This window comes from Strix uralensis, chromosome 7, assembly GCF_047716275.1.
Source record: "Strix uralensis isolate ZFMK-TIS-50842 chromosome 7, bStrUra1, whole genome shotgun sequence".
Taxonomy (NCBI): Eukaryota; Metazoa; Chordata; class Aves; order Strigiformes; family Strigidae; genus Strix; species Strix uralensis.
In genome coordinates this window covers 37,519,128-37,531,990 of record NC_133978.1, presented here as the reverse complement: position 1 = coordinate 37,531,990, position 12,863 = coordinate 37,519,128, and the positions used below count along the sequence as shown (strand labels likewise).

Here is a 12,863-nt window from a genome sequence, read left to right as displayed (position 1 = left end):
CCATGAATAGAAAAATACCAAACTTAAATATCGCAGACTTCACACAGACAAAATTCCCATAGAACTCCCCATCCAGTTAATTTAGTTAAGGACTGCAGGCTGAGCTCCTTGCATCTCCAAAAGCACAACTGCACTAACAGTTGCACCTACTGAGGGTAACAATGACAGTAAGATGGGAGGGTTATTTCAGAGAAATAATTCAGACGCAAAGAGAGGAGGGCAGGAGGGAGAGACACATAGCCTGGTTAATTTTGTGCATTTCACCTTCAGTTATTTTTCTCTTTGTTTTGTGATCTTGAGATGCTGCTCACCTGAGCTAGTTTTGAAGTTTAAAAAAATAGGGAAATAAAGCAGGCTGCATAATCACTGTTTTGATAAGTTTCCTTTTAACTCCAAACTCTTGTTTTCAGATGCTAACGACACAAAGCCTTAGTGCTTAAAGCCCAATTGACTGATCTGAAAAGCAGCTCTACATTCCATACCTCATCCAGCGAGACTGTTAAAATATTTAGTACTGTATTTGTTATGCAGGCAAAAAAGACCAAGACAGTATTTACTAAGGAGCGAACATTCTTTTTGGAATTATTGAACGTGCCAATTTTTGATGGCAAGAACAAAGCATGAAGCAAATCCAAAAGCATGTCTGGACCAACTTCAGTGATCTTGTCTGACCTATGCATAGGACATAAGAATACTTTTCAAATAGCTTTGCTGATGCCAACTGCTGCAACATACTTCCCATGTAAGAATATTGTTTAGATTTCTAAGTGATGTGAGACAATGCAGCAGAACTCTCCATTCTCTGCAAACCAATGGCAGCAATAGGAGAGCACCTACAGTCTGGTGCCATAGCTGGGAAAGGGCCCTCCCAGTGGAGTTTCTTACAGTGTCAAAAACTGTTAGGAAACACTTGTCCTGAAAGCAGTGCAGTGCCACAGCCTCCTCGCCCTTTACGACTAGCTTTATGTTCCACTCATACAGTGAGGAGCAGGTCAAGGTCCAGTCTGCAAGGAAGGTTCAGGCACCTGCATGAGTAGAGCTATGAAAACACTGCACCTTATCTATCAATTTGCACAGAATCCTTATGCAGAAGAATAAGATTGCTCCTGCAGCATACGCTCCAGAAGAAGTCAACTCACTCTGCAGTAGCACCAGAAGCTCTGGGAAGGCCAAGCCTGCATGGTGCCCTCCTGCATTCGAGGCAGGTGAAGGCACCGGGCGTGTTGCTCAGCACTGCAGTGAGCACAGCCCAAGCTGCTCTGCCCAGCAAACCGGTTCTGCTGAGGGGTGCAGAGGAGAACCTCACCTTCCTGCAAAATGAGTGTCACTGCTTGCAGTGTGCTTACGGCTCCTCGTGCTCTTCCTTCACTAGCACACCCAGCCCCAAGCCGAGTCTGCGAGCATCTCCGCAACCCTGGAACACCCAGAGGCCTCTTAACAAGCTGAGCATTTTGCCAAACAACAAATCAGCAAATGATACAATCTGTTCTCCGTACCTTACAAATGCACATCTGGGAATGACTTCACAGTCTCCACTTCAAAAAGCTCCCTCGGCACTTTTTCCAAGAGACAATGGCAGTTTGCACGTACCAACCAGCTGAATTACAGGAAGTTATCAAAAAACTCCACGCCACCACTAAACACCCTTAAAATTTTGCCATCATTTCTGATTTTGTTCTGTGCTCTGCTCAACATCTGCCATAGTACATGATGCAAACAGAACCATTTCAGTGGCATAAGCACTCCTGGTACATACATGAACCTCTTTTCTCCCTCCATAAAAAAATGAAGATGTATGGGTGTAGACATTACAAAAGGAGAAAAAAAACCCCTCAAGTCCCGTTTTTCCCTTCCAAGTAAGATTCAGTCAGCAAAATGGAGCAGCTGGGTGCCCAATAGTAAGTGGGAAGGAGCACATTTTGATGCCCAGATGTGGCCATCATGAACACAGGTTTTCAGTCACAAATTCAGTAGATAGAAATGTCAAAACCATCAAAGAAAGGGTTATTTTTATTCCTTTTCGGTGCTGACAGTCAGATTTGCCAAAATCCAACCCTTCCCTACTTCTGCTAATAGCACAGCTGTACTTCCACAAGGAAATGGTGCTAATGCTTCAGCCAGCACCTCCTTTCCAAAAATAATTGGCCTTTTTACTGAAGATTTGAAGGTGCTGTACTATTGTCTACAGACACAAAGGCTCTTCTTATTAGTTGACCACTGTCCCACTCCTGGTGGGGGAGGTGGGGACAGGAGTGGGGGTAGGAGGTGGGGGCAGGAGTGACTGCAGACAGTTCTTGGATCTAATGTTCATCACAAGACCACCCTCCTCCCAGTGCCATAGCCATGAAGGAAAGAAATTCCTCTGTTCCCTCTACGGGAAGAAATCCTAACAAGGATTTAGAAGTCAGATCACACAACTTTGCCTCCTCACCCACACTTCAGTGGTGTTTCAACATAAGAGACCTTGTAAGAGATGGAGCTATACAGAAGCAGTGGAGGGGGGAGAAAACAACGCTGACATAATTTAGAACATGCCATTTCTTTTTCCTAAATACAATATACTTCTTATTACTATTGATTTTGAGAGCTGGGGAGGATTCTTTCTCCCTGGAGTTCTTTCCATCAGGCCCAAATCCCCACAGTCAGCTCTTAGAAATGTGCACCTTTTTTTTTGCACGGCTATAGCAGTATATCCTCTGTAAGGATTATAGGGCAATAAACAACTGGAAACCACTCTGCAGCAACTCGAGTTGTGACCAGAGTACACAGAGTATGGAATACAGCCTGAAATTTAACAATGCAAAACCAGCTGGCTCAACGAACGCTTTCTTACTTCTTTTTTGCATTATAAAGATTATGTATCTTTTGCCTCTAAGAAATGAGCCTGCTCAAAAGCAGAGATTCCTCTCTGCCTCTGAGAGTCCCCAGTGTTTAAGTCTACAACACTGCGATCGCGTACAGCTCTGCATGCCGCATCTCCTGCGTGCGCACGCACACTTGGTATGTGTGTGACACCACTTACAGCTGCAGTCCAAAAGTAGCAGCTGCCTGTTGATACAAACCCTCACGCTGGAAAAACAGGTGATAATGAATTCTTACAGCATATGTAAGTATTAAGCAACTACTCCATGAATTGCCAGCAGCTGTTTCAAGAACCCTGCCCTGCTTGCCACAGGTATTTATTTAAAGTATGATACCCGCCCTGATATAAAACACATGCGTAGACACATGCATGCACTGCCCATTAGTCCCTTAAGGCTTCTGAACCAGGCCATGCCAGCAATTTGTTTGGTAATTTCGAAGCTACCCACTGTGAAGCTTCCCATCATATAAAGGGAAACAAAAAAGAAAGGAAAGGAGCTAGAGAGACATAACAGGGTCTAATTCCCTTGTCATTTTACAGACAGATCCTTAAAGAGAAAGTCATATAGCTGTTCAGACTTCCAACGCTTCTAATATTCTTCTAATGTACATTTTGCTCAGACAATTAGATCATACTCAGTCTCTGTCCCAGACTCACATACAACAGGAAGAACTCCCCCATATTTTAACATCAGAAACACTTCAGGTATTTTCACTTATGGTTTTATCATTTTAACCTTTAAGATATGTGGCACTGAAACATTTTTCCCTCCTTATTCAGTCAGTATAATCTATTTTTTTTTTGTAATATTTAGAAAGAATCCATCTATGTAGACCATTCATTGATGTTGCCTGAAATAGTTCAGTTTTTCACTGTACCCTTCTGCTCTGCTGCTGCCTGTAACCAGTTACAGCTATAGCCGCCTCCTCCAGTACAGAAAGGAGAGGGACGGTGTGCAAGAAACTTACTGAGGTTACAGAGGAAGAAATAACATAACTAGATAAAGGGAAAGCACCTGTTCTAAGATCATAATTCTTTTGAATTAACTGCACATCAAACTGAGAATTCAGACAGTAAAGCAGAAACTCACAAAAAAACAGGTCTTAACTTTATTAAAGCAGTTACTGCTAGGTTTGGAAAATAAAACAACTCAGGCTCCACAAATCCCAGCTAAGAATTCACATCTGAAACAACTCCATGTCATTAGAAACACTGAATAACACAGTGATCAAAGGCACTGTCAATACAATTATATTATATGGGAGGATAAGAGGGAGGCCTAGACAACTAACAGTGTGAGTAATTGGGTTATACTGTAGGCTTGTTTTTAAATACTGCAATCCACCATGTGAATGCTGCAGGTCTCATTTAACTGGGTCACCAAAACTTAGGCAAAAGCCTACTAACTTAAGGCTAGGAAGTGCTATTTGTTTGCCTAACTTCAGGCTACGAGATGTGAACGCTGGGAAGCGTAAGCAAATCCACACAGGTAAGGGCAGGAACCCGGACCAGCAGATGGAACAGGTAAGAATGGTGCTCCTCAGCTTTTAGGACCACTCCGCCCTTACGAATTATTTCAAATTTCTTCCACATTTAGAAACAACAGAAATTTAATAGGAATTTAAGAACAGAGTAAGTGCCATGCCCTCCCAAACCACCCAGACAGTGGGTATCCGCCTTGAAAATTGTATCCCTATCAAGCCCCAGGGTCCTGACAACCATTTCACATAGTAATTTAAAGTAAATACCTTTCAGTAGGTAATCCTGCCACAGCCATGTCTTGAAGTTCATTGAGGTCAAGGTTCTTAGGCTCAGTTAATGCAAGCGGTGATAGCTTTCTTTTGGCATCCTGAAGTGAGCTTTCATGTTCCGAATTCATCTTGCTCGGCTGATTTTCAGCAACAGTGAGATCTGTACATGAAGAATGCTCACCCTGCTCCATCACAGCAAAGCTTGGAGAGTGATTTTTGCACAGGTCTGTCTCCTGCTCTTCAGTGCCTGTGTTAATAGCTAAATCACCTTCACCTGTGACTAACATCCTTGCAGTACCTGTTTCAGGGATGTCTCCATATTTTTCGTTACCTGTCTTTGCTGTGCTTAACACTGTGTCACTGTTCTCTTTTACATCTCCCTCAGTTGTATTGCTAGATTCTAGTTTAGAGTCAGTTTGCAAGCAATCATCCTGGCTTACTTCGGTTTTTAAGTAATCTATTAACCCATGCATGGTCACTTCCTTTTCCTGCTGTGCATCTTGTAAATTTTCCAATGTTTCCAAGCATTTCCTATTTACTGGATCATCCTGTATCATCTGTATGTCATTCTGAGACTTAATGTCATGCATAAAATTGCTCTGAATGTGTGTCTCCTGATTTTCCCCAGGTGACACATTAAAATTGTCTGGCAATTTTTCATGATTGTAAGATCCTTCTGGGACAAGTGTTGAAGCTGCTATGTCAGAGATGCTCTTGGCAATGTCTGGATCCCCGTACTCACTTTTCTCCTGTTCATTTGGCTCAGGATCCTGGCACTGTTCAGTAGGAAGACTTACATCCTCTTCAGATGAAACTGGTTCTGCATGACACTCTGTAATTAAGTTATTTCCCTCTGCAATAGCAGCATCTTCTAAGTCCCTCTTCTGTACATCGCCTGTGGAGGTAACAGCTACAGTGGGTTGTTGCTTACTGTCAGAATATGCAGGGAAGTTCTCAGCTGCTGCCCCATCAAATGAAGCCGGTCCTTGCTTCTTTATCTCTAAGCTTATTAGCGATTCAGGATCAACACCACTAGCACACACGCCTTCCTTCCCTTCCATCTCACTGCTCTCTGGATGCTCAGTGGTTTTGTCCAGCTTTTGCAGATTTTTCAGAGCACATTCAGCAGGTGTAGAGCCATCCAATCTAGGGACCATTTCTAAACAGCTACTGGGTGGCCCATTTTTCTCAGTATCCTGGAGACTTTCTGGTGGCAGCTCTGCCACTCTGTCTTCTTGTTGCAGAGGTTTGCCCTGGGCAGCTTTGCAGGAAGTCTCAGTAGCTAAAGAGAACTCTTGCCCCTCTGCTTCTGAGGTGCCCTTGGGAGCTCCCTTGCCCGCCTTGTTTGGTTCTGAAGAGTTCTCAGCACCGCACAGTTCTGCTGTATCCTTGGCCACTGGGCTCTGCTTGAAGCCTGCATGGTTTTCAGACAAAAGTTGGGGTAATTCAGCACTCAGTGTGCTGTGGACAGTTTTTTTAAATATCTGACTGATATGCTCCCTAAAGTCTGGGAGGCTGGAGCCAATATCCAGAGAGCTGCAAGTCAGAGCCTCATGCTCCCTTCCAGAGTTCTCTGCAGACTGCTCAGAAATAATGATCTCTTCCCTGGTTATGTTGTTATTGTCTTTTGAAAGCTGTTCCATTTTTTCTGAATTCCCAGCTTTCTCTAAGATCTTACCGTACTTGTCATCTATGCAGATACCGGTTGAAATTTCCTCATTACAGCCTTCTTGTTTAACAACAGATGAAAGGCTCAGCAGCTTCCCTCCTAGAGTAGGGAGAGCTAACAGAGACTCCACTGAACTGTCACTTTGCTGTTCTTTGAAGTTTGCCTCACTTTTTCTTTCTTTAGATTTAACTGCAGATATCTCTTTCTTCGGCTTCTCAGAATTGAACTGTGATAAATTTCCAGTACTCTGTCCCACATTTAAAGGCTCTGGCAGGGCTAAACTCCTGTCTCCATCACCCTGAAAACTTTGGTCTGGAACATCTTTTTCATTCACACACATACTCCCTGCAGAGCTGTTTTCTGAATTGGCTGTTTTACCTGTGCTTACCCTGGCTGAAGAACCTAAGTGCACAGACACCTGAGAACCTGCAGCCATCTGCAAATTAGAGTTACCTTCTAAGGCATTTTGGCATGCTACAACTTCCAGCTCATTATTTAGTAATACCCCCCCAGTACAATTGTCCGTATTGTTTCCAGGTTGCTGGCTAGGATGGCTGAGTGCAGAGGTCTGTGTAGAGAGGGCTGTAAAATTTGCTTGACAATAACCAGGCTCCTCTGGTGTCTTTTGAATGCAGCTGGATTTATATGACTGATCAGTGGGCACTACCTCCCCGTGTGCTGGTAATGGTGAAAGAGATCCTTGTGCCCCTGGACTTTTATCACTTTTCATGTTGCTTATTTCTGTGACAGAAGCACTGTCCTCAAAACTTAACTCCATGTTTCCATCTTTCTGGATGATTTCCCTGTCAGCAGTCAGATCTTCAATCTTTTCCAAGTTTTTTGCCATTAATGGCATTTTCCCTTGAGTTTCTGGATGAGATATTTGAGGATCATTTTTCTCAGAATTATCAGAAGTATGTGCTATTTCTGTATCACTTGGCAAAGCCTGTGATATGTTAGTGGCACTTGCTGAATTCTGTGTCCCTGGAAGAGCGTTTATAGCAGCAGCATGGCTTTCACCAGTATTATCCTTTATCCCACATACACTGCCTGGCTGTTCATTCTTGTCAGATTCTTTAGAAAACATATCGCTATGACATGCTGCTTCATGCTGACTAGCTGAGATCAAAGAATTATTATCCTGCTCGGGCTCGTTTGAGGTTTGCTTACTTTGGCAGTTTTTTTCTGCCTTGAGATCAGTTTTGTTTTGCTCGTTGCAATCTTGCAAATTAAGCATGGCCACACCAGAAATATTTTGCCCATGTTCGCTGCTGCACATATCCTCTGACACTAGGGCACTGCTTTTATCCTTGTCCTTTTCTTTTGCTGTGTCAGAGTTGCATTGGATTGGTGCTGTACCTAGCACAGAAGACTCTTTATTAAGGTTGTTTGAAATGTTTAGAGGTATTTCTGGTATGTTGCTGTCATTATTTAGGTCCAATGGCCGTTCAGGTTTTAGAGCCCTTTCTTTGTGTTCTTGATCATCTGCTCTTGTGACAGTTGTCAGACTGCTTTGCTGCTTCTGTTGTTCAAGTCCTGTATTTGAAACCCAGTCACTGTCACTAGCAACAGGCACTGAATTCTCCATTTGCTCTGCTTGGGGAAGAGCAGTTGGAACATCTGCATTTTCCTGCAATTCTCTGATACTGCACTCCAGGGTCTCCAAAGAGCTGCATGTGTCACTCTCAGAGGGGCAGATGTTTTCACTGACAGGGCTGTCACCCCCTTCCTCCACCTGAACTTGCTGAGGAGTGAGTCCTGAAGTACCGAATACAGCTTGGGAGGTTTCTGAACAAGCCATCTGCGTATTTCTGTGACTTTCTGCAGCCACTTGCTCCAGCTGAGTTTGCATCAGCACATCCGATTTGCATTCACTTTTCAGTGCTAAATCTTTGTCCTTTGTGAAACTTTTCACCACAATTTGGTGCTTTTCCTGTTGAATACCATCCACAGCACTGCTCTGTGCAGCTGCAGCTGCTGGTCCTCGCTCTGGATCACTGCAAAACACTTCAGTGATGTGACTGGTCTGTTCTTTGGTTTCCAAAACCCGTGAGGCCTCCTCAGTTTGTACAGCCATAGTCCCTGCCAACTCACTGAAGCCCTGGAGCTCAGGTTTTGATTTGGACATTTTTGCACTTTCTTCTGACGTGCTATAGCTCTCAGGCATTCCTTGACTCTCAGCTTTGTATTCAGATTCTAACAGAGTTTCTGTAGCAAAAGCCTTTTCCCAGGATTCATCCTGCTTACTCTGCTTAATATTATTGCTCTCAGTGTGGAGGAGCAGTGAACTGTGTACACCAGCTAAACAAACCTTTTCAGTCTCATTACAGCCTGGCTGGCCCAAAGTTTTGTCTTCTGCCTCAGTGTTAAAGCAGTCAAAACTCAGTGGGCATGCTTCCTTTGGAAACTGTGGTGAAGCCACAAGCTTATTCTCCAGGTCATCTGTGGCATCTGTTTTCTCTTTACTCATTTGTTGTTCAGGTTTATAAACAACAGAGTGTGAATTGTCTTTGGGCAATTTAAAGTTACTGTCTAAATTCAGAGGCTTTCCCTCAGCTTTTTCCCCTAGGTCACCTGTTGAAGTCTTTTCACAAAGACTGAATGCTTCGGGATTGTGTCCCAAATGGGCATTTTCGGTGTCCTGGTGGTGGCTACTAACAGAGTCCAATAGTTGTCTTTCTGCCCCAGTTGACCCCTCAGGTAATTCACTGGTTTCTGTCTCTTGTGTCTCCTCTATCCTGATTTCGTTTTTTTCTTCTGTTAGACTTGCATCAGTTTCTTTTTGATTCAGCTCTGTGGATCTACTCAGAGAAATATTTAATGCATATTCTTCCAGTAATAATCTTTTATCTACCAGGGAATTTTCCTTGGTGGGACTGATAATACTTTCTGTTTCAGAAAGTGTGGTGCTTTCTCTAGACACATCATCAGCTTTTACAATTTCATTGCTACTGGCTTCATCTTTTGGGCTTTCAGTTGTGACAGCTGATTTTTGTTCTTCCTCTTGCTTAAATGATAAAGGCACACTGAAATTCTCGGCGCTAACAAGCTCATCCTCCTTTTGAAGCCCTCTTTGAAAAATGGGTTCAATGTTTTCAGAGGCTGTTTTCACTGCTTCATTCTTCATTGGCTCTTGAGAGTCATTTCCAGGCACATATTCCCTCCAAGGCTCTTCAAGCTTTGGTACCAGGAAGAGATTTGGAGGGTTAGAAGGCAACTCTGACATTAAAGTTGTACAGGCTTCTGATTGCTCCCCTTTACTTCCAGATAGAGTTGGATTTGCCTCATTGCCTTTAGCTGTTGTTACAGCCCCCATCTGTAGATTACAGACTTCACTGATCTCAGTGAAGCCCTGAGCATTCACAATTGCTCCAAATTTTTCACTATCTGAGCCTCCTGTTGCTGGATAATTTAGGATTAAGGTTTCCTTTTTCATTAGCAGACCCTCTCCACCATCTGTGTTCTGTCTACCTTGCTGCATTACAGTCCGTGGCTGACCTACTTCCAAAACTCCTCGCTCCTGCTTGGCCTCCTGAGCAGTAAAATAATCTCCTGCTTCTTTACCCTGGGGAAACGTGCTGACATGTGGTTCCCTCATGCCACCCAGCTGTTCACTCTGCCAGAGCGATCCTAATTCACTCAAACTCATTTGTGTGACTCCTTGCATTTCTGTAATTGCTGCAGGAGGGCTGGGCTCCACGCTTGGGTTTCTGGGATCATTCTCACGGTTTTTCATAGAAGAAGCAGCAATATTGTGACAATTTGGGCCTCTGTCCACAGATTTGGCATGTGCTATTCCCTCTTCTTTGTCTTTCACTGGAGCTGGTGATGGCAATGCTTCATTGCAATTTGAGGTTGGTAACTTGTCATTGCTGCTTGTAAGATCTGCTGTGACATGTTCTTTGGCACAGTCTGCAAAAGGCATTGAGATAGGCAGACTTCTCTCTTGTGCTTCTGCAGCCTGCTTTAAGAAATTAGAGCCTGTTTGTCCTCCTTGCTCTTGCAAGATAGTGTTCTGTCCTGTCACCTCTGAAGACACCACACTTGAATTTGGATTGGATAAGTCTTCAGCGCTGTAGCTACTGATGCCTTCATTACTGTTGCTGCCAACAACGGAAATGTTTATTTGTTTCATGTCAATAAAGAAGCAAAGAATGAAACATCTGAAGCAAAGAAAAAACCCAATTTTTGCCATTGATGCTTCAAAGCCATGCAGTACATGCACTGAGAAGCTGATAATCTGCTTTCAGGAGCTAAACCATCAGACACACGCTGCAGTGATTTAAATGCTCATTACTCTGGAAATTATGTCCCCAGTCTTACCTGACAGCCACCACGCTCATGGCATGCATTTTAACTATTCCAAAATCTTAGTTAAGTGTGAGGAGAGGGGACACGCATCTAACAGACTAAGGGAGCAACATAAGAAAAAGTGAAAAAAATACTGGAAAACCACCAGTACCTCAAAGAAAGGTTTTTCATTTCTTCTTCTATGAGACTACTTTGTACAAAGCTAAAGGCTGTGCAATCCACAGTAACTGCTGTTATCTGGCTACACTTTTATTGCATAGCAGAAGACTTAAGAAGGGCCCATCTGTTGAATGTTTTCTCCAACTAATCAGCACAGTTGATTCTCATCAAAAGGTCAAAGGTCTCACCCTGTCGACCGACTTTGCCATACAATGATACACGCCCTATGAGGTCATTTTATTGCAGTGTTTGATTTCAGTGCATATAAGCTATAACCGTTTGCATGACCTCACTCCCACCCATTAAAGAGAAGATAGGAAAAAATAGAGACACAGATGATGTGGGTGCACTAACTGCAGAGAAGAAGTTACTTTAACTATTTTTCACGTGCATTGTGTGGTCCTCAGTCTCCACACCTAGGTTGATAAGTGATGAAATACGTTAACCTTGTTCTCTCCCACCTCCCCTGGGAAGCCTGGGCATATTTTGATTGCCTTAGGGAACATGGAATGAAATATCAATTCAAAACTGAACGTAGAATTGTACCTAGGAGCAAGGGGCATTATTTACTTAACGTGAAATAATGAATCTTCCCCCCACCCCCATCCAAAGCCAGATACACTGACAGCACGTTGTCAAATGCTCGGAGGTCAGCATGATAGCAGCACGCTTTGGTTCTGTTACTGATTGTTACTGTTTTGTTATTAATTTGAGTTGATGATTTTTGGTGACTTTGATAAGAAATGATTAGGACTAATCAGTTAAACGGAATCTCACAGAAATATCGTTTTTTATAAAAGATAGTGGTGTAATGCTTTAAGTAGTCCTAGAGATGTTGTGTTTAAAGTAACCATACAACCAGTTACGCTGCTAGACGAGGTACCACTGTTAGACTGTTTGGTAAGGATGATTTATAGATCCGTACACTAAGTGTTTTAAAAGTTGTATTGTGAAAGGGCCTCGCAGCATGTTAAAATTGCAATGTGAGCCAAAGTCCTTGAGTCAAGGACATTGGGGGGTCTTTCTTTGAGTCAGTAGCCTGTGCTGGTCGCAAAAGCAGCTCCCCGACTCATTTCAGGACTCAAGAGCACATGACCGGAAAGAGGTGGGGATATGAAAATGAGTTACAGGAATTAGCATGTTATGTATGAGAACTTGATTAATATGTATTACTGAATCCAATATAATCAGCACGCTACATGAGTTAGGTGTGCATTGTTGGTGAGATGACTCCCCTGTGCACCCGGCATTAATAAAGGAGTGTCTGCTTATCTACATCAAATTGGTGTCAATAAGTTCTTTTATCCTGTTTTGGTGATATTTCCATAGCTGCACAGAGAGGGGTCATGCATGGTGAGCCCATCACTGGAGCTTTGCCACAGCTTAGCAGTAACACGCTATGTTTCAGAAATTCAAAGTGCCCTACAGACTGGAGCCATAAAACACCTTCTGTAAGGCCAAGCATAGACTGGATTTTAAATCATCTTAAGAAGTCTGAGAAGCGCCTCTCCTCTTCTCTGCCCAAGTTTTATGCACAGAATACTCGATGGAGAAGTGAGTCAGTGACCAGCTCTCAGGTCCCTGCAGTTTAGGTCTCTGTTTAGACAAACACTGACCCATCAGTAAGATCTGGAGCAGCACTGAAGCCCCATGCTCTTGGGCTGTGCTGCAGTGCACAAAATGCACTTCCTGGTAGGGTCAAACCCCCTCCTTATCTGACGACTGTCCAATGAAACAACTAATTTCTTTATGAGACCACTGCATGTAAAACTGTACATGAGTCTGTCTTAGATCCTAAAAACCTTCTTCAGAGTCATTGCAGTGGAAGATAAACTCGGCTTTAAAAAGCTATTGAAATTTGCTTATATTAAGGGTAAGCCTCAATTCTAAAGTAAAATATCTGTAACATACAATTCATACAGAGTTTATACAAGTTTCTGTGATGCTCGGCATCAGTTTGAATATTTAATTTATAACACCAATACATTTTATTTAAACTTCTAAAAAATTGTTTTGCCCAAAGGAAGTTTTCTTTTCCTGGCACACTGAAAACACTTATCCATATAAAACTTACACTGGGAACAACAGAGAGGGCAATGACCAAATGACC

At 43.0% G+C, this 12,863-nt stretch overlaps 1 protein-coding gene across 8 annotated transcripts in view; it reads right to left on the bottom strand.

Annotated features, from left to right (window-relative positions):
- TACC2 (transforming acidic coiled-coil containing protein 2) overlaps positions 1-12,863 on the bottom strand; it is a 152,782-nt gene that overhangs the window by 101,945 nt on the left and 37,974 nt on the right. For 3 of the 8 annotated variants that reach the window (XM_074875455.1, XM_074875459.1, XM_074875461.1), the window contains exon 1: positions 4,612-8,744. In XM_074875455.1, coding sequence (XP_074731556.1) covers positions 4,612-8,450 — 3,839 coding nt within the window. In that variant the 5' untranslated portion in view covers positions 8,451-8,744. Of the gene's footprint in view, positions 1-4,611; positions 10,387-12,863 lie in introns of those variants that run through there. The other 5 variants (XM_074875460.1, XM_074875462.1, XM_074875457.1 and 2 more) reach the window with 4 other exon arrangements.